Raw genomic sequence first — 23,069 nt, forward strand, 5'->3', positions numbered from 1 at the left:
GATCAGACCTATTATTTACTCTTTTATTTTGTTTTATATGATGTGAACAGTGCATTTTGTTGCTTTAGGTTTACAGTGTTGAAGTGTTACATAATATGCATTTATAATGTTTTGTATGGCATCTGCAATGTTATGAAGTACACATAGATAAGTAATCAGTTAGTGACAGCAAGTGGCTCATGGGCCCTGGCATGTGTGCCAGTGCTATTGCTGCTATGTATTCATCGTGTAGCTAAGAAAGCCTTCATGATGCATCATTTCAACAATTATCCGTTTAAAAGAAATACAGGACTGGTATCAACTGCCATAACCCGTATGTCTACAGTGGACGGGATAAGGTCTGTTTATGCTGTCAGTCTGGAAATCAGAAAATATCTCTTTTTGAATGCTGCACTACTTGTAGCCATGATCCTTTTTCATTCTTGCCACAAAGGCCACCAGTTGCCTTTGTTGCCTTTGGTATTACTGGTGTCCGAGTTTCCTATTTTGCTTTGTGCTTTGGGTCTCTGCCCTGTTGGAAGACAGACAGAGGTTAGGACCATGCACTGATACAGTATGTTGCCACACCACCTCAGGATCCCAGATTTGGACCCGAGTGCAGCACCACACTAGTTCAGATGGAATGGAACAGTGTGAGGGTTCTTTTTATGGTGGCTGGAGTGCCAGCCCTGCCAACAACCCCCAAGTTTTCCTGCAGGGCTAGATGCAGGTTAACGTCATACCCAGGTCAGGGTAATTGCAATTGCAGGTTAAGGGCCTTGCTCAAGAGGATTTGAACTTAATATGTGCTGCTACAGGGAGCAAATGTCATGATCTGAACAGAGTAATGACATATGCCTGCCTCAGTCAGTTGAACATCAAACGTGACACTGCGTTTTGAATCTTCTTCAGTGACTAGGTGACACAAGCCAGTACTAATGGCAACAAAGACTTGCAGTGGTCAAGAAGTGATGAGACCAAAGCCTGGACCAGGAGTGGTGCTGCATACTGCATCAGATACAGTCTGACTTTGCAGATGTTGTACTGAGTTTGCCTAAGCCTAATTGGTGGTCCAGCGCACACTGGAGCAGGTTTTGATGAGGGATACCTCTATAGTGTGATCTGTACAACTCTTGGCTGGCCCTAGCTAGTCTCTTAGCCCCTGCCACTGAAAACCAACTTCACTGTGGGAATGCTATTGCACAGGTGATAAGCAGTGCATGGTTTCTTCCAGACATGATGTTTAGAAGGCCAAACAGCTCAATCTAGATCTCATCAGACCATAGAATCTTGTTTGTCACAGTTTGAGATGCTTTAGGTGCCTTTCTGCAAAATCCAAGCAGGCTTTCATGTGTCATCTGGCTACTCTGACATAAAGCTCAGGTTAGTGAAGTGTTGCAGTGGTGGTTGTCTTTCTGGAAGTTTCTCACGTCTCCAAATAGGTTCTCAGGAGAACAGCCAGACTGACCATCTGATTCTTGATCACCTCACTTTATAAAAGGACCTTCTCTCAGGATAACTCAGTTTAGCCCAGTTGCCAGCTGTTGTTACAAACGTTTCTAATTTAAGAATTATGTAGGGCACTGTGCTGCCTGAATTTTTGTGTAGCCTGCTCCAGATCTGTGCCTCAACACAATTCTGTCTACCGTCACAATTGTTTTGACTTCAGGCCTTGTTTTTTTTTTCTCCGATACACAATGGGACCTTACATAGACAGGTGTGTGTCTTTTTTATAAGCATGTCTAGTCAACTGAGTGGCTGCTGAGTGAACTCCAAACAAGGTGTAAAATCATCTAAGTGATGATCAAAAAATGTGATGCCCCTGAAGCAAATTTCAAGTGTCATCATAAAGTGTCTGAATACCTCAATCGTATACGAAATTTCAGTTTTTTGTTCTTAATGCTGGTAGATTTGCAAAAAGTTCTAAAATCCTCTTTTTGTTTTGTCATGCTGTGGTTTTGAGTTTTGATTGATATGGGGAATATTTTACTTTAAATGATTTTAGCACTAGCAAAATATGAAAAAAGTGAAGAGGTCAAAATGCTTTGACTCCACTGTATATAAATCCAGCATTTCGTTTCTCACTGAGCAGGAGAGAGGACTGCGTGAAAATCCTGCTAGTCAGCATCAAGAGATCTATTGGAACAGAGTATGGCTACAAAATGGAAGCAGATATAACAAGAGGCTAAACAATTGAAGAAATGAAGACCATAGTAAGTAATGAAAGTTTACAGACAAGGGTTTCTGTTCAATGAGCCAGCAACTGAACACTAATGCAAGGTAAGATAATACGGTAGTTCATTTACACAAGGAGACTCTACTTATAGCAGCAGCCAAATAGTCAAATACATATCTTTATTTTCTACTATTTAAATTGTAGTTTTTGTATATTGTGAGGGTGTTTTAGGACACTATCAGACAATTAAGACATGTTTTGTCACTTGGAAGCTGCACTAACGCACTCAGCTATGGGTGTGAAAAGTGTTAGAAATGGAGATGCAGCACCAGCAGTTCATGTTTTGAATGACATGGGATCTGATCATACATAACAAACCCCCAAAAATTTATGGAAATGAGTAGATGGCGAGCTTATCGTCTGGGCTTCTTTTCATAATATTCTTTGCATTATAAGATTCTGTAACATACTATTACATTTGATAGAATTTTAATGTATGAATTGTGATCTTTGTTCGGCTTATCATCCCGGCCAATACCCCCAGGCCGCCAGATGGAGCCCTCCCTGCAGTATGGAGGTGCCCCGAAGATCAGCAGGGAGTCTTGGGATATGTACTTTTTATATAAGGCCCTGTTGGATACCACAGGGGCCGCAAAAGGGAGCTGCAGGGAGGACCGAAGACTTCTTTGTGCCCTATAACCCGGAAGTGTGTCAGAGGAAGAGCGACGTGCTTCCAGGGTGAAGAAAAGGACTTTTTATCTGACCCGGAAGTGATTGAGAGTCACATGGACTGGGGATTGGAACACTTCCGGGTCAGGATATAAGAAAGGACTATGAGAGCTCCCAGACAGCGAGCTGAGCTGGGTGGAAGGGTGGGAACGCGTCTGGGAGTTGGAGGATTGCTTATTTGTGATTGATTATTGTTATTACATGAGTATAGTGGAGGAAAGGGTGCTTTGTGCGCTGTGGAGATTTAATCAAGTCAATTATTGGACTTTTACCTGGTGTCTAGAGTCGTGGACAGGGGTTCAAGGGAGCGATAGCGCCCCCTATCTGTCACAGAATATACAAATTCAATAAATAATTCAAAGAAAAAATGAAATTGTATATTTCCTGGAAACGATGCAGAGTGGTACTGAGGATTAGCGACCATTACAATCTATTAAATCTTTGAAATTCTGTCAGTGATAGTAAAAGTCTGAAAATAATGGTATGTAAGAAATAAAGCAGTAACATCTATCTAAAAAGTTGGCCAAAATGAATCACTGATTACCCCACTTCATTTACATAACCATTCTATTTACTATATAATAAAACGCTAAGGTCTGTGTGACCAGTCCCACAGAGCAGAGGCGGCCTTAGGAGTACGCGGGGACTTGGGTGAGTGTCATATGCAGGGCCGAGAGCCATAAGTGTAGGTTATATACCGTACCACCACGCTCACGGGCTTGTCCGCCTCTAATGCTGTACGCCTTATTATTGTTAAAAAATATGGTGCCTTATTCCGAAGAAATCCACCATGTACTGTATTTCAGACTATAACGGATTTGAATGTCTTGCAGAGGCCCCGCATATTTGTATGATGAGCTGACGGTGACAAAAGAATCTCCTATCGCGGGGCCCCCCTCAGGCGTGGGGCCAGGGGCGATTGCCCTAGTCGCCACCCCCAAAGGCCGCCTCTGCAAAGAGCAATCGGATTTGTCAGTTTGGCTCTGGTTTGATTGGCCAGTTTGGCTTTGGCGATGCAACGAAAGAGGCAGTGCGAGTGTGAGATACACATAAAGGAGTAAAGGCGTATGGGCCACGCTGAGAGAGTGGCCTTCAAAGACGGCAAGTATACAACTGGACAGGAGATGTGAGAATAATGAAACCGTATGAGATGCAGGCTTTACAGGAATGCACTCGAGACAGAGAGCTGGTGAAGAGGCGTTCACAGAAACGTGAATACGGAGGAAAGGCGCTGAAGGTACACAAAGGGCAAGAGGTAGCAAATATTTTTTAATTATTCTGTTACCTGTCTGTGATGCGTACCGTGGCTAGTACCTTATAAAATCAATGACAAAATTCATGGTATGGTCTTGGTGTTACATGGACCAGCTGTATATTGTATCACACAAATTATACCAGTTTGACAAATTTACAGTAGCTGTTAATTGTTCTTTTATAAGTAAACAACACTTGAACAGGTCACTTAAATTAAAAATGGTTAATGTCATGACAACATGTTTTTCAAATGTTCATTGAATCACTGAAGCAAATTTTACATTGCATTGCAGCCTTTATTTAAACCATCAGTTAGTTTGTTCTGCTTGGCATCCACTTTTCCATAAAACTATCTGATTCAGCTACTGAACAGTAACAACCTTGGCATTGTGAACATTAGATAAGACATATAAAATTCAGCTCCAAAGAGAGTAACAACAATTTAAGATAATACTACCTACATTATTTTATTGATATGAATGTATGTGCATGACATTATTTCCCAGAAGCTATTACTGAGCTGGTTATTTCTCTGATATATAATTACAGGATAAAACAGAATACTGTAAAATGCATCAAAACACTTTGCAGACAGTCTTACCTTCTCATTAATTTGGTCAGTAAAGCTATCTGTCCGTTTATTACCTTGCTTTGTCGCAGCAGAGCCCGTGCCACACATAAGAGCTGACGCTCTCCAACTGAGAAGTTCTCACCATTCTCTAAAACAGTCGAGTCCAGCATTTGAGGCAAATTTATTACCTGTAAACGTTAAAAGTGTAGAGGGCCATTATTATGGTGAAATTCTTACTTGTGTTTCTTAATCAACATTACATGAGCACATTGAAATAGAAACAAGATATTTATACGTTATATCAATGACAGATTAAAAGTGCACTACAGGTAGACATGAGGAAAAGATTCTATCAGGTGAAGTAGCGTTGTCACACATATCCCAGTGTATCACCACACATTAAAGTGTATCAAAAAATCTCTTTTTAGCTTTGATGAATTTATATTTATAATGCATATACAAAATATTTACCCTTTAGAAATGTTCATCTTTTATCGTTACACATTATTTCCTCTCCATGCCATATAAGTTAATGCTAAAGCAAGCTGGACTCGTGCAAATTGGTATGCACATAAAGATCACTACCCCAAGTGTGAATGAGTGCACACATGTTAACTGCAAATGATGTCACAGAATCAACACACAGGTGGCCATGGGTGACAACTGTATTGTAGTAGCCAGCATATTACCCTGAAGATGGGCGGGGCTGGATGGGTGATTTACAGCAGACTGTCATACAGGCACACAGAACTCTGCATTTCACAAATCCCTGGATCACTGGAACAATAAACTTTATAAGGAAGCTTCAGGAAGGTAGGTGGAGACTCCAAGGGCACTGAATCAATAGAGCCTTGCAGAGGAATAGGGGGATTCATAGAGATAGACAGACATGTCATTGTGACTCTGCAAGATGATCTGGGACACTAGAAGGTGAACATAACTTCAAAAAATGCACAAGAATTGTGGTGGCTAGTTCCAGTAACTGTTACTTTATGAGATGTTTGCTGTGTCCATAACAGCGGGAAGGCGTTTCATCTGAAAGTAGAGCTGTGGATCATTCATTGTTAAATAAAAGTGCCTGTTACTCTCATTGAGCGTGTGTGCCTTGGCCCTTCCATCTTGGTGCTTGTTATTACAGGATTTTGTTGCATTATCAAATGTGAACTTGTAATCCTAGCTGGGAGTGGGTGTAGGACACATCATATATAGTTCTCACGTCCTATCCTGAGGTCAAACTTTTAGTGCAGCTCTGAGGCGCTTGATAAATTTCAGGTACAGATCTTAATCCAACTGAGAAATTGTGGCTGGACTTGAAAAAGGGTGTTCACTCATAATCCCCGTAACGTGACAGAGCTAGAGCAGGTTTGCTAAGAGAAATGGGGGCAAAAAATGTCAGTGTCCAAATGAGCAAAGCTGATAGAGATCTGTGCACACAGGCTCAAGGCTGTCATGGCTGCCAAAGAAGCATCTAGTAAATGCTGACTTGAAGGGGGTGAACTGTTTTGTGTTTTATATTTGTTTTAATTCAGCGTTGATCTGTTTTCACTTTAACATTTTCTGTTTATCAGTTTCAAAAAATCCAAATTTAATCCACTGTAAGTCAATGTTGTATAATAGTAAAATGAGAAAAATTTCCAAGAGGGTGAATACTTTCTATACATACTGGACATTACAGAGTTGTGATTAATCAAAGTCTTATCATTGCATAGAAAGGTTGATAGACTGAAAGTAAAACTGGGCCCAGAATTGCATTATAACAGGACAGTTTCATTGTTGTCAGTCAACTGGTCTGTATTATTAGGATGTGGGAGAAAACTGGGGCAGCAAAAGGTTGCTTATGTGATGACAAAAAAAAGATGCAAACCCCACAATGAAGGCATCCCACCTGACAATCAAAGAATTCTAAGCAATGTAATGCTTTGTTGCTAAACGTGACACTGTCCTACTCTCAAATTTGAAATACAGAATCCAGAGCCTATGAAACATGATCCCGAGGGTTAATTCTGCTCCTAAATTCCCATTCAGTAGTACTTTTGCATTAATGGACAGGGACCCCATTTCGGAGTCCAATGGTAAAATAATATGCTTGATGGGATATTGACTTCCAGCCAGCCTTAAATTGGATGTCTTAGTGTTGAAGGTTGCCTTTTCATGTTCTCATTGCCTCGATGCACTTCCACTTGGCATTGATACACATTGCTGAATAAATTGCTACTCGCCTTATTCATTTATGGCACTTGCATGTACATTATGTTGGGTAGTTGAGGTAGCTACAATTTTCACTCAGAGTAATGAGGGTAGGCAGGATTAGAAATGAATATATTAGATGGACAAAACAGGTATGACAGTTTGGTCGACCAAGGGAGAGTGGCTAAAGGTGGTTTGGGCATGTGCAGAGGAATGATGAGAGGAACATCGGGAAGGGGAAAAAAACGAAGGCCAAAGATGTGGTTTATGTGATGAGGGAGGACATGAAGGCAGTCAGTGTGGCAGAAAATGATGTGAAAGACAGGGATAGATGGAGACAGATGATCCGCTGTGGCAACCCCTAAATGGGAGCAGCCAAAAGAAGAAGAAGCAGTATATATGGTGGATATTTCAAAGGAAAAACAGACTTTGTGTGCCTAAAAAAAAATTGTCAGAGCCTAGCACATAACCCAAGGTTATCAAGGATATGTTACAAAGTGTTGAATAGTACATTTTATTAATTTTTTTAAATCAATGAAAATAAAACATATGTCTAGTAACAAAAAGAAAATCAGTTATTCAAAAACAGAAGTAAGCTATAGGAATTTGGAACAGATTTTAGAATCATCTTTTTGAATCTTCAATATGATAATTCTCTGAATAATTTTAGAATTAACACATTGTAAATTTGTCTATTAAAAGTTGCTATCTCTGGTAACAAATCCCATTTTTCTGACTTCTATCATAATGTCCCCATGATGAAAGTTCATTGATGAACAGACACTGCATAACATCACCAGTACTTTTTATGTAGTATGAATTGCTGGAGCACTGTGTGTGTGGGACTGGTGTTTGGGGACATTAGTTTAATAAAAGCGTGTGTTTTTCTAAACTGTCGATGTCCGTTTGGTTGTGTCCGGGCTGAACTTCTCACAAGAGCAATGTTAACAGAAATAACCAAACAAAATCATTCAGATTGAAAAACGATTGAAAAAGACAAAGAAACTGAACATAAACATAAACCAAGGAAGGAAACCTGGCCAAAATCTAACATACAGCTTTTGCATAGCGAGTGGGTAAAACAGTAAAGTGTTCCTTTACAATCGAACATCAACTTTTGCCTTTGAATAATCGAACAGTGACTCTTGATCTAACAGCTCTAAACAGCATGATAGTGATCTTCCAAAAAATAACCCAAAATGAAGACAGTATTCACAGCAAGTCAGGCATGTAATTCTAGAAAAGCAGACATCCGCTCATGACAGTAGTGTGCTGGTCAGCTAATGTTCTTTTTCAGCAGGTTAATTCTTAATGCAGAAAGTCTAAGAAAATCTTACGTTCTGTAAACATGACAGTGAATTCATCTTAACGCAGTGCTCCCTGGTCATTATTTCTTAATCCAGATGTGATCCAACCCCACTAATTCTCATCAACTAAAGAACACATTAGATAGATAGATAGATAGATAGATAGATAGATAGATAGATAGATAGATAGATAGATAGATAGATAGATAGATAGATATTTTATTAATCCCAAGGGGGTCCATGGGTTATGACACAGTTCCTTTCCTACAACAGTGATGTAACCTGAATTTTTGGTCAAAACACACCCTAGCCTAAGTCACTTACCTATCCTAACATATTTGCAAAATCATAATCTAGAACATAAAAACACAACTAAGCCACAGAAAAACGAAAAGGACATAAATATACCGTACTCTGCACTGTACTGTAGCAACAGAAAAAATGATAAAAAATGAGTGTAAAAAAATTCCTTACTTTTATTCCTTCTGATCTCTTTACAATGTCTAATTTCACTTCCATCGTGATGGCTTTCCTCTTCTTCGAAGCACTGCCATCTGAAGACTTTCATTTAGGAGCCATGATAAGGGCCAAGAAGTCGCCAAACAAAGCAACACAAATGGAACACTTCCCCTGCGCGCAACCAAACTATTTGCCAACTCCCTCACTCATACACTGCGTTACTGAATTCATAAGTAAAGGTGTGCTGATTAAAATGAACTGAAGTGAAAAACACAAGGTTTGATTTTCAAGGTTACAGTTGAAGATCTTTTTCTGACCTTTTCCACCTTCAGGGCTGTGGGTTCACCAAGCGGATTGTGAATTCAGGTTTAGCTTATGGAGCATCATTCACGGTGAGCACCATGCAGACATGCTTTTTGTGCATCATGCTAACTTCTACAGGCGTACTGTGCATATTCTTACATTTGAATCAACTTTTTCAGGTTCATACAGTGAGTCAGAGTTGTGATCGAAACTTTTAGATTGAAATGTGGTTTCTTACACTTGCCAGAAGCAAATCTAGCAACACAGTGGACATGCAAACCGCTGTAGAAAATGAACCTCCTGTAGATTTAGAATCAATTTCAAGACAATACATTTTTAAGCCAACAACACTGCACATCACATTATCCTCACTTCAAGTTATATGTGAAATATAATATTGGAATACATTTGAGATTCAACAAAGCATAAAAAGAACAGTGCAAAGAAAAACTAAATTCTCTTACATTCTCCTTCATATGTGCTTTCTCAAGTGCTTCCCAGATCTGGGTATCTGTGTATTCATTGCAAGGATCCATATTTAACCTGCAACAAGACATACAAATGGACAGTACAAGGAATCTCGATAATTGGAATAATAAAATTGATGAAAATGACAGTAAGGACAAAGCCGATTACCTGACTGTACCACTGAAGAGCACGGGATCCTGTGGAATAACTGACAACCTTCTCCGCAGGTCATCCAGGCCAACCTGTGCAATATCGACTCCATCTATGGTAATGTAGCCCTCAGCAAGCTCAACTAAGCGTAAAAGAACCAGCACCAAAGAGGACTTGCCTGGAGACCAAACAGAATTTGTCATTTGGGTCAATCATCCATTTCATCTAAATATGGGATTTAATATGTGACATATATTGTGAACCACAGACAAAGTGGGAGTTCCAGATCTCAAAAAGTGGAGAGGGTGTAACAGTTATGTTTCACATTTATGGGCACCAGCCACTGTGATCTTACCTGGTAGTCATTAGAGCACTTGATGCATCTTACCTTGATTCCTCCTTCATGTTATCACTTGTATGGTGGAACGTTTGAAAGAGTGCCAGTGTTGAGTGTTTTATTGCCTCTTTACAAATGATCTGTTTGGTTTATCCTCTTTAAAAAGTAGTTGGGAATGGAATTGTAAATTTGTTCATTTGGAACAAAAACACGACCCTTATGAAGAAAAAAAATCTTTCAGAATTCCAACTATCGTAACTGTCAGCTCTAATACTGGGCTGGGAACAGAGGTTTTATGAAATTATGAAAGAAATGAGAGTGAAATGTAACTGGCCAGGTTTGGTTAGTCGTGGAGAGGAAATCCTGCCCTAAATAATTCCTGTATGCTTCTTTCTCTGTATTGCTGACACTAACTACCATCAACTATGCAGAACTCTGCTGGTCCAATAATGACACCCTATAAACTAAACATGAACTCAAAACTAGTTGTGTTGATTTTCAGCAATTGAAGTATTGTTGGAAATGCTTAATTACCATCAGACCTATTGAATAAACCCAGCATTGCTTGAGCACTATTATTTGGGTAGACATATGCAGACTGAAAAACCCTCCATACTATATATCTGACTCAACTGAGTGTAAATGGTAATGCCAAAGTTGGTCCCTCTTTTTTTCCTCTCAATGCAAGCAGACACACATGCAGACATAGAGATGCAGACACATGTGGTCTTATGATGGGTTGTGATCCCCTTTTTTTACCTATTTAATTTTCCAGCACACTGACAGTCATAACCAGGATGGACTAGGCGGAATAAGGGCACACAACAAGAAGTCTTAAGGTGCAATAGTATATAATGCATTTGATAAAAACAAAGCAAGCAGTGTCCAAACTGCAATGCCAATAAATACCTCAATACCTCCAATAAATAATCCATAATAGGGTGCTGTGAAGTTAAAATCAATATATAAATAAATAAATCCATTAATTAAAGTGAGGATCATCTTTTCCCTTTGGTTTCTCCAGTTCTCTGTCTCTCTCATCTCCCCTGCTCACCCTCCAAACCTCACAGTAGGCTTGAGACGTCAACGAACACGGTCAACTTTCTGGCTCTCCTGCCACAGCCACCCCTGTCAGTACCCACTTTGATCTTCCTGTGGCCTACTTCGGTGTTCACAAGTTGCTCAATCCCATGATCACTCCTGCTCTTCAGCTTAGCAGGATTAGATCTGCCCCTGGAGTGCAATTCCCCTCACACCACTATGGGGCATCCCAACCACCTCGTCTCCTCTCTCCAACACTGGCTTGGCCACCTGATCCTGCTCTTTCTATTTCCTTGATTTTATCTTTGCTCTCTTTTTGTTATTTCCTCCTTTCAATCTTCTCAGACACTTTATATAGCCCTGTGAGTGTAGGTCCTGCCCTCACTGAACCACAAAGCTGCCAATGATGGAGGGCTCACCCACATGTGTATAATTAATGATTCCATTCTCCCATTACCACTCTATTATCACATGTCTTTTTTGCATATACCTACACTATCATGTCTGAGCCACAGTATTTTAAAACAAAATCCTGAACCTGCTCTAATTTGCCACGGACCCTTGATACTCCACACCACACTTGGTAAATAGTAGCCAACCTAACTGTAACAATGCACACTGTTCTTTGCTGTGTTTTCTCTTTTTTATTTCAAAATGGAGATACAAATAGAAGAAAATGGTACTTGGAATAATGAGGGTTAAGGAGCCAAGGTGCAAGGTTCAACCCCTTTGTTCATGGCCCCGAATTCTGTCAGTTTGTATGGTCTAGTTCAGCTCACAATTGTACATCACACACATATTTCTTGTAAAGAGTCACTTTGTGAATATTGTAGTCAGGTAGTACTCACACCTGGTCGTAGATTTTGGGAATGTTCCAGGCTCAGGTTTGCGTATTTATCAGTCAGTGCTGTGATTAACACTTTCAAGGCAAGTGTCGACAATAGTTGACACATAATGAATTGAAGGCTAACCACCAAGAAAAATCACTTAGAATGTATCATACAGCTTTATTCACTAGATGGCAGCAAAGCTCATGAGATAAAGATGAACAGCCATTCATTTTCATTACATTATGGTGTTGGATACTGGCATCCGCTCTCATTAAAAGAAATCCTCTGCCAGAGATGTGCTGTGTATTGCCATTGATTCTGCACTGTCAGAGGAAAGTGACAATTAAAGTGCTGCTGAAAAACCATTTTGTTAGTTTTATGTTTTTCACAATCTGGGTAATAAACAGGAGTTTGACAAAGCAAAAAAAAAAAAAGAAAAAGAAACCTCCAAAGAGTTAATATTGATTATAATTAATTATTATACAATAATTATTAACCCAAGAATTAATCCATCCATCCATTATTAAACCCGCTATATCCTAACTACAGGGTCATGGGGCACAGGCAGGAAACAAACCCCGGGCAGGGCGCTAGCCCACCGCAGGGTGCACACACACACACACATGCACACACACACACACACGCACACCAAGCACACACTAGGGACAATTTAGAATCGCCAATGCACCTAACCTGAATGTCTTTGGACTGTGGGAGGAAACCGGAGTGCCCGGAGGAAACCCACGGAGACACGGGGAATCATGCAAACACCACGCAGGGAGGCCCCGGGAAGCAAACCCAGGTCTCCTAACTGCAAGGCAGCAGCGCTACCTCTGCGCCACCATGCCGCCTCCAAGAATTAATATGATTAATTATTATACAATAGTTATTATCCTAAGAGTTAATATTAATTATGATTAATTATTATACAATAAATATTAACCCTCTAACATCACAGTTTGGAGTATATCTGATAAAACATCTCTACTTAATGAACAATCTACAGTACTGTGGTAACATACACTAACTACACTTGCTGCTTCCTGAGCAGCTCTTCTTTTCTCCACCCTAGTGGCCCGCTGCTTCTCTTCTTTCGTCTGCATCTTTTTTGCGTTAAAATTGATTAAGTTAGGGTTAGTTTTGCAATTGCTTAGTACGTTTTCTTTAATTTTTCACTTAAGCTGGCACTTAATCTGCCTTAAGAATGATTAGCAAAGGTGGTAGGGAATGAGAATGGCGCCCATATGCATGCGCTGCCGAGAGTAGATTCTACAATAAAATTAAAATAAAAATAAAAAGAGTAATAAAAATCCTCTCCCCGAAAGCAGATAGTAGACATCACGTTGTATATGTATACCCAATTTCAACTCAATAGGTTTGCGAGCTACAGGTGATTTAAAATCCCGGACAGACAAACGAACAACCACGGTAGCGTATTATAGAAGAAGATAAGGCCTTCCATTTTCCAATACAAATAAAAAATATCTATGTATAACTTTATGAGGAACAGCCCAAACCTTTGTCAGAATCTGTCAGACTTTAATAAATGTCCTAGTTAAGGAAGAACTGGAAATATGCAGACCTTTAGGACAGCATGATTACTTCACATTAAATCTTAATCTTCTTATTTCTTTGTTGTTTTCACGGGTAGGGTAAGAGATTTCAGATTTGTTTTGTTAAGTTGTGGCATTTTAAGTCTTACCGAGTAGTAATTCACACGTTGCAATGTAATTAATAAAGCCAAAAAATGTCATTAAAATAACAGAAATGAGTTGAGGGACTAATGAAGTCACACAAGGGAAAGGGTGGATAAACAGTTTAAAATATCATCTCATTTTCATACCTTACTGACTTGTGACGTGCTCATTGCATTGCAATTTTGAAATTCAATTCAATATATTATACATCATTGCATGGGGAAAATATTCTCATAGGTTTGGCTCTTTATTAAATGATTTGTCAAATGTGTAAGCATATGTAGAACTCAATGAAGTGCTTACTTGCATATCCCTCGCATGGTGTGGTCCCGTGGGAATATCCAAGCTGACAGTTCGAAAATAATAAACTCCATCTGGTCCAGTTTTTGACGTCCTCCACGTAACTTAGGCAGAGTCACTGACCACAGTATGTTAGCCAGCCTAGCCCGGTCGGCTAACACCGTTGCTAAACGCAATAACGCCATTGTCAACTTCGGTCTGCTGAACATCCACTCACTCACGAGCAAGGGGCCTCTCATTCACGATCTCCTCACAGATCGTAAGTTTGACTTTTTCTGTCTAACCAAGACATGGCAACAACCTCATGACTTTTCCCAACTTAACGAATCCACTTCCCCGGGGTTTGTTTACATCTCTCAACCCTGTGGCTCTGGTCGGGGAGGAGGTCTTGCATTATGTATCGTGAGAAGTGAAAAGTCCTGCCGCTGTCTGTTCCTGCCTTCAGTTCATTTGAATCTCTCGTATGTTATTTAACTGGACCTATTCCTACTATTATTGCAACTGTTAACCTGCCCCTTAAATCAAATAATGACTTTCTGAACGACTTTGCTGTTTTCCTTACACACTTATCTACTGTTTCATCGAACATAATACTTCTAGGGGAGTTCAATATATATATGGATAATATCAATGTCCCTATTATTAGAGAATTTACATCCTGCCTTGAGAGTTTTGGATTCCAGCAGCATACTGATGTTCCCACTCATTCCAAAGGACATATCTTGGACTTGATTTGCTCTTCTGGAGTTACCCCACTTGATTGTACTGCAGATGAACTCCCCATAACTGATCACTTTCTTATTTCATTCAATGTTAAACTTGCACTTTCCAATACTAAGCTTTTCCGTCTCATGTCTTTCCGTAATATTAAGAATATTAACTTAGACTCTCTTTCCTCTAGTATTGATTCCCTTATGGACATTCATAATTTATCCACTCCTGAAGAACTGGTTTCACACTATAACACTGGACTTAATGGTATTTCTAACTCTCTCGCTCCATTAAAAACTAGATCTGTTTCTTTCTCCTTTTCTGCTCCCTGGTTCACGCCTGAACTTCGGCTTTTGAAAGCCAAAGGCCGGCAATTTGAACAGTTGTATAAAAAAACTGGACTCTTTGTTCACAAAGAGATGCACAAAAACCATATTCTTTATTACTAGGATTATATTGCCCAAACTAAATCTAACTATTATACTCACATTATTTCTTCCAATGAAGGCAACACCAAGTCATTGTTTTCACTACTTAGCAATATCACACAACCCCCGGATTCTTTACCTTCTCGTCTTTAGTCAACTGATTTTTACAATTCCCTTATGTCCTTTTTTAATGAAAAAATCCAGAAGATTTATCAGTCTCGTGGTATGGATTCCTCCAGTACTTCATTTGAATTTCACCCACCAACTCACTCATTTTCCTCTTTTCAGCTTCCTACTTTCTCAGAAATCTCAGATCTTGTCTGTAAGTCCAAGCCATTCACCTGTCAATTGGACCCCCTCCCTACAGTTCTGGTCAAAGCCTCCTCCCCTCTCTGGTCCCTCAAATTTCTGCTATAATCCACTCTTCTCTCACTACTGGTACAACAACAACAACATTTATTTATATAGCACATTTTCATACAAATAATGTAGCTCAAAGTGCTTTACATGATGAAGAAAAAAGAAAAACAGACAAAGTAAGAATTAAAATAAGACAACACTAATTAACATAGAATAAGAGTAAGGTCTGATGACCAGGGAGGACAGAAAAAAACAAAACAAAACAAAAAACTCCAGATGGCCGGAGACAAAAAAATAAAATCTGCAGGGGTTCCAGACCACAAGACCACCCAGCCCCCTCTGGGCATTCTACCTAACATAAATGAAAATAGTCCTCTTTGTATTTAGGGTACTCATGGAAGGATTTGATGATGACAGTCATGTGGACTTCCGGTACTGTTCCTTCATCTTTTAAAACTGCTGCAATAACCCCAATATAGAAAAAACCTGGTGCAGATGCGACTAATTTCAGTAATTTCCGTCCTATTTCTAATCTACCCTTCATTTCCAAAATCCTTGAAAAAATAGTGGCTATTCAACTTCATTCTCATTTATCTCAAAATAATCTGTATGAACAGTTCCAGTCTGGTTTTCGTCCCCTCCACAGTACAGAAACGGCACTTATAAAAATGACTAATGACCTCCTTCTGGCAGCTGATTCTGGTTTAATTACTATTCTCATCCTTCTTGATCTGAGTGCAGCCTTTGACACTATTTGTCACACTACTCTCCTCAATAGATTATCTTCGATTGGCATTACCCACACTCCACTAGATTGGTTCAGATTCTACCTCTCAGGCTGCACAGTTTGTTCAGCTTAAAACTTTCACATCCCAACCCCAGGGCTCTGTTTTGGGGTCCCTCCTTTTTCATTATTTACCTCCTTCCCCTTGGAAATAAATATCTTTCATAAATATAAAATCAGCTTCCACTGTTATGCTGATGACACCCAGCTCTACTGTATCTCACTAGCAAAACTGCTGCTTCCTTTCCACCCTCCTCACTTATTGATTGCATAGCAGAAATTAAATCCTGGTTTTCTTCAAATTTCCTTAAATTAAATAGTGACAAAACTGAGGTTCTCCTCATTAGTACAAAAATCAACATTATCCAAAACTGATAATTTTTCATTTGTTATTGATAATTCCTCTGTCTCCCCTTCCGTACAGGTTAAGAGTCTGGGTTAATCCTTGACAGTATTTTATCCTTTCAGTCCCACATCAATAACATCTCCCAGTCTTCATATTTCCACCTGCACAACATTAATTGTATTCGCCCCTCCCTCACTCTCCACACCACTACTATCCTTGTTCATAGCCTTGTCACTTCTCGTCTCGATTATTGCAATTTCCTTTTCTTTGGTCTTTCTTGCAAATCTCTTTATAAGCTTCAACTGGTCCAGAGCTAAGCTGCCCACATCATTACTAGAATATCACTCCTGTTTTGCAGTGTGTTTTATCTATTGTTTGGTGTCCTTGAGTGTTTAGAAAGGCACCTACAAATAAATAAAATGTATTATTATTATTATTATAACCCAAGAGTCATAGGCCTTTATTCTAGCAAGGAGCTGCCAAAGGGCACACTTTCAATTTAGTAAAGAATGTTGATCCCTTCCAGGAACAGGATTCAGTTGTGAAGGATCTGAGAGTAAGGCTAGAAGGACGAGCAGCCAGATTTGGAGATGTCAAACTGCTTGGGCTAGTTGCCGTACCTCTTGATAATACGGTTAGATGTTTAGTAATGCACAGACATTTAAAACAATTACATATCATTTTGTATAATAATTGCTCTTAGTTTTGTTTGGTAGCCACAAATTTAAATCTTTATTGCCGGATACCAAAAGACACAATTGTTCGATGTTGTGTTGTATGAGATACTGTCAAGGGAAATTACCGTGATCAAAAGTGACATCATCAATAGCCTTCAAAAAGGATGGCTTAGATAAATAAAATGGCATACTGGTGAACTTATAATCCATGTGTAAGTCAAATTGTAACATGTTTAGAAAGTATACTGAAACTTAAGCATATAGAAATATCCATCGATCAGTTTTCTTCATGCCTTCTTATTTCATTATGGGATAATTGGGAACAAGAACCTATCCCAACACCTAACTGAATATGGAGTGAAAAAGGGCTCTTTATTTCTTTATTTCTTGGTACAAAGAGAACTGTCTTCATCTTAACATCAGTAAAACCAAGGGTCAGGTCATTGACTTTCGTCTCACTGAAGAGCCTCTAAGTCCACAGTTAATGAAGAGTTTATTCACTCCTACAAATACTTTGGGGTCCACATCAATGACAGGATGTACTGGTCTTGCAACACAGAAAAATTATATATGAAAAGGGCAGAGCATATATAGTGGCACTGCCAGGAACATAGACTAGGTCATCAGAGCTGTAAGTAGTAGTAGTAGCTCCATCACTGTGTTGTCCCTCTCATAAAAACACTGAGCTGACAGGATGGAACAATGAAGTCTGAAGTTGCAAGCAAGCAGTCATTGTGGCTGCAGGGAAAGTGCTAAGATATTTTTTATATATTAGCACAGATACATACAAGTTTAAAGGGATTTTGCCAAAGAATAGATGGGCAAGCAAGGGTCAGAATATCTAAAAAGCCAAAACAAATATCAGAGATAAAATAAAAATACAAAACAAAATAATAAAAGCCAAGTTATAAATACCTACATTGTTTAAGAATGTTGTAAACTATAATTTATTTGTATCTTTCATTTATTAATGATAGCTCAGGCAAGTTATTGTGTGCACCTCCATCTTTTATAGGCACTGTGTGATGTCACAAACAATGTGAGTAGTAATAGGGTCATTGCTACAAACAAAGTAACATGACCCTTGCTAAAGACACCAATATGGTGGTTACCATTGAAAAACTGCAAACAAAATGACAATGTAATAAAGTCACAGAATTAGCAATGACAATGATAAACCACACAAAAAACATAAAGGAAGCAACATTGGAATAACAATGGAAGCCCAAGTATTCTCCTAAATGTGTACCAGAATAAACAGACTCATAATCTGAGCGCTTTAACAAACTCATTAGAAGTAAAAAAAAAAATTGCTATATACATTGCATTGTTTATATGTTGAGAACTTTGTTTCATTTGAGTATTATTTTATCCATAATAATGCATTATTAAAATGGATTGTGTTGAGTGCAATGCAGAGTGTTGGTTAGTGAGCAGCGGAGGCTCTGGACGTTGTAAGGGTGAAGCCAATCGAGTGTCACTTCATTGGTTCAGCATATCCAAAGTTGAAGTGAGATAAAGTGACAACATAACATTATATTACTGAAAGCAGCTTTAGAACATTCTGTGCACAAATTTTGTTAAAGGCTAGGGAGAAGTTGTACAAACAATAACTAACCTGAGCCAGTGCGACCTACAATTCCGATTTTTTCTTGTGAGAAGATGCTGAAGGTAAGCTTGTTGAGGACCAGGGGCAGGTGGGGATGGTACCGCATTCCCACACCATGAAACTGGATTGCTCCCTCTTGTGGCCAACTACAGGAGGGGAAGGAATCGGGAATGTGCCGTGGAGCTTCTGATTCTAAATTCTATATGGAAAATAAAACATCACATTTAGTAAAATTCATTACACATAGTAAACACAACATTTCTATTCTCTCCACTATTGAAAAAAAATCTGGTGGTCTGACTTTAGTGTCTTTAGACACAAACATCACTAAAGCCAGCTCAACCAAACATTAAAAAATTAAGAGTCAGGCTTTGAAAAGTAAACTCTTTTTTTTCAAATTAATGCTGATAAATAGACAGCAGGACCTCTCTAATCACCAGAATGCAGAACAGAAGCTAATTAGATCTGTAGGGGTCTTAATTTTTGTATCTTCTTGAACATTTAAAGTCTGATTTCTAATTTACTGTTTCTATTGTACATTGTGTCCTCCTTTGTTCATCATTTTTGATATTTCCTTGTTAAAAAACTGAGTTTACAGAGGAGTCATCATATCCCTGAATGAGCCTCTTACTTTAGTATTTCTTTGTCTGATTTTCTTTGAAGCATAAATATAGCATAAAATAATATATCGTTCACAAACACATTTAAGTCAGGTGAAAGCTATGGAGTACCTTTATGTAATGATTGATCCTTTCCACTGATGTAAATCTGGCTTCTGACTCAGCAAGAAGGCGCACAGTAAACTGAAAGAGTCCTGTCAACTGAGGGCACAACAGAAACATTACATTTGTACAATAATTTGTCTTATATAGTAAATGTTTAAAAAACTTACAAAATACCATGGTCATCAAAATATAACTGAAATGCATCCTCTGCTGATTGATATATAAAGACTGTCACAATGTGAACTGTGATCTAACTTCATGACAAAGAGCCTGAGACTCATTCTTGAATAAACATCTCAAATGTACAAAGATGCCATTATTTCTGTAAAATAAATTCATATTTCGTGTGTGAGTGTGTGTGTGTTCACCTTGTGATGGACTGGCACCCTGCCCAGGGTTTGTAACTGCTTTGTGCCCTATGCTAGCTGGGATAGGCTCCAGCCGACCCCCAAGACCCTGTTCTAGACTAAGTAGGTTGGAAAATGACTACCTGACTGTTAGAGAAGTAAGAGGGTGTAATGGCAGTGAATGGTATGATAGCTTTTACTCTAAAGTATGCAAAGGCAATGGCATTTGTAGCACCAAGCTTGTGTTCTTGCCCTGCACACTATGGTGTTTTACACACTATCAGGTTGTCATGTGTTTTCACTGGTCTCTATCGTCTCTTCATACATCCCAAAGTGGTGTACGTAAATGAGTCTTCTATGAGATAATGCGTATGGGACAGCAGTCCAGTGGTTAGCACTGCCACCTCCAAGCTTCCAAGTCTTTGGTTTAGTTTGTAGTCCAGTCACTGCCTGAGTGTAGTTGGCTTGCTTTCCTGTTGTTTGTACAGAATGTTGGTATCCTGGGTTCTTTACAAATTCTAAAAATGTGCAGATGAGGGTAACTGGCGATTATAAAGTTTTAATTAATGTGTGAAAGTTCTCTCTGATGGATTGTTAGGATGATTAGGAAGTCAGTGAATGTATCCAGAACACATACATTCATTTTTTGGGATATGTGTTTTTTTCTTGCAAGTAAAAATGTTTGTATTATTGGTTTTTATTTTAATACTAGCAAAATACCCACGCTTCGCAGCGGAGAAGTAGTGTGTCTGAGACATCACACACTGCATGCACGGGTTTACCTTTCCCAGTCCTGCAAAGTCAGTTCACGTGAGCCGCTCGGAGTACATGCATCGAAGCTTCTCAGCTGTGTTTGTGCTATCTCGTGCGATCTCGCAATGTCCACAGCTTTATGTAATGTTAGCTCAGACCCGCCACTTAAAAGTTTCTGTCGTACTTTTGCTGAGTTTAGTGACAAACACTAATCTATCCCTGACCATCTCATTTTAGTTTGCATAAGCACAGTCCTTCACCAGCAATTTTAACTCTGTTACAAAGTGATGAAAAGTCTCATTTATACCCTGCGTCCTGTCATTAAACTTGTATCTCGCGAATATCGTATTCATCTTAGGCATGACAAACGCCAGCGGCAGCCTGTCTATGAATTTAATTTAAACTTAAGGTTTACACTGTGCTTTGTTTCCGCAGTAGCTGCACTTATGAATATGCTTGTATGCGTCACTCGCTTCATATTCTTTTGCTGCCTTCTCAATTGTAAGCACAGTCCTTCACCTGCGAATATTTCGCGGCAGCGTGTCTATTGCATAATTGCTGACAGAAGGCCTTATATGGGCAGGCACAACTCCGCCTCACACGGCGACCGAGCTGCAGGCTATGGCCGTATACAGTATATGTACGTAAGTAGGTTCCAGTTATGACCGTTATGCGTAGAATTTTGAAATGAAACCTGCCTAACTTTTGTAAGTAAGCTATAAGGAATGAGCCTGCCAAATTTCAGCCTTCCACCTACACGGGAAGTTGGAGAATTAGTGATGAGTGAGTGAGTCAGTCATTTAGTCAGTCAGTCAGTCAGTCAGTCAGTCAGTCAGTCAGTCAGTCAGTCATTGAGGTCTTTGCCTTTTATTAGTATAGATTTTACATTTATTAACATACATTAGTGGGCCTTGGCAAATCTACAATGTGTTGAATATGCACTTGATATTCTAATCATTCAATAAAGAATTGTTTGACACTTGAGTTAAGGTGCTGGACATTTTACACCACAACATTACACAACAACACTGCACAATAGCACAATCCCCCAGTTTTCCCCTTAAGTATTTTCTTTGCCTTTACATATCAGTCTCATAGATATTTCCAAAAATTGATGATCCAGCACAAAATTCTGCACACCTTTTGAAAGAAGTTTGTAGAAATCTGATATAGGCAACTTGTGTGGAAATTTAAATACTGGTGACGACCACCTCCTTGAGGTAGATTGATGACAATATAATTGCCCAATAAAGACATATGGATATGCTGAATAAAGACTTGTAGTGTTGTAAATGTATTTATTATCTCAATATTGATATTTTCAATTTCTTTTTAAAAAACTAGGGGGCTTTGCTCGCCAACAACCCCGGCCTGCACTACGTGCCAGCCAGTTTACATTTCTGCCGCTCACATATGTGGATTTGACTTAAAGTTTATTTATTTATTTATTTATTTTTTTAATTTTTATTTATTAATTTTATTACAATCAATACATAGCAATCAAGTTTTACAAAAAAGAATTATGCTAAGAACAGATCGATCCCCACCCTTGAGAGAGAGAGCAAGCCAAGCGTGTAAAATTTAAGGCTTGTAAAAATACCTAAATTAATAAATTCTCTGTGCTTTATAAACTTATTTTAAAATATTACTGATTAGATCCTGCCATGTTTTGAAAAAAGTCTGTACAGATCCTCTAACTGAGTATTTGATTTTTTCCAATTTTAAATAATATAACACATCAGTTTCCCACTGACTTAAAAGAGGAGAGTTTGGGTTCTTCCAGTTTATCAGAATAAGTCTGCGTGCCAACAGTGTAGTGAATGCAATCACAATTTGTTTGTCCTTCTCCACCTTAAGACCCTCTGGAAGAACCCCAAACACAGCTGTTAATGGGTTAGGAGGGATTGTGAGTCCAAGGCTGTCTGAGAGGTAATTAAAAATTTTTGTCCAGAATAATGTTAATTTGGTGCAAACTGGACTTAAAGTTTAAATCTGAACAATATTTTCGATCTCTTTTCGCTGTTCCGTTATTTCACCGAGTAATAATTTCCATTTGTTTGCGCTAATGCAATCTTTAGTATAATTTTTTTGAGACTTTCAAATTTTAGTACTTTCATTATCTCTGACCTGCTCTGCATGTGTATCGCCCCAACATTTTTGATTTCTTTATGACGTCCTACTTTGTCAACCATGCTTTGTGTTTTATTTCCGGCCCCAGATATGGTTAAATCTTTTGGCACAAAGTCTCGTCTCGCAGGACATAAAAATATCTCTCTGAAAAAGTCATGTCTGGTCTCTGGATTTTTTTTATTATAATAGAGAGATGATCATTTACTCAAGTACCCAAAGACAAATTTGAAATATGGATTTTAACGAGGTGTAATCCAGAGAATATCTTATAAATAAATGCTGTACTTTCTAATTTTATTACAATGGAAAATACATTTTTAAACTAATGTATCTTTTCAAAATAAGAGTTGATTGCATATATTTTTTTCAAAATACTAAAATATTAATGCAAAAAAATTGCTGTAGTTTATG

The 23,069-nt window shown here is 38.7% G+C and overlaps 1 protein-coding gene across 1 annotated transcript in view; it reads right to left on the reverse strand.

Moving 5' to 3' along the window:
- The window catches only part of LOC120538190 (multidrug resistance-associated protein 5-like), a 115,615-nt gene that overhangs the window by 4,808 nt on the left and 87,738 nt on the right, over nucleotides 1-23,069 (reverse strand). Inside the window, exons 23-27 of the mRNA XM_039767643.1 lie at nucleotides 19,435-19,524; nucleotides 18,713-18,902; nucleotides 9,602-9,761; nucleotides 9,430-9,508; nucleotides 4,784-4,897 (exon numbers count right to left, since the gene is read on the reverse strand). Of these exons, the coding sequence (XP_039623577.1) occupies nucleotides 4,784-4,897; nucleotides 9,430-9,508; nucleotides 9,602-9,761; nucleotides 18,713-18,902; nucleotides 19,435-19,524 (633 nt within the window). The remainder of the gene's footprint in view (nucleotides 1-4,783; nucleotides 4,898-9,429; nucleotides 9,509-9,601; nucleotides 9,762-18,712; nucleotides 18,903-19,434; nucleotides 19,525-23,069) is intronic.

Source organism: Polypterus senegalus, chromosome 10 (genome assembly GCF_016835505.1).
Source record: "Polypterus senegalus isolate Bchr_013 chromosome 10, ASM1683550v1, whole genome shotgun sequence".
In the NCBI taxonomy this organism is placed as follows: domain Eukaryota; kingdom Metazoa; phylum Chordata; class Cladistia; order Polypteriformes; family Polypteridae; genus Polypterus; species Polypterus senegalus.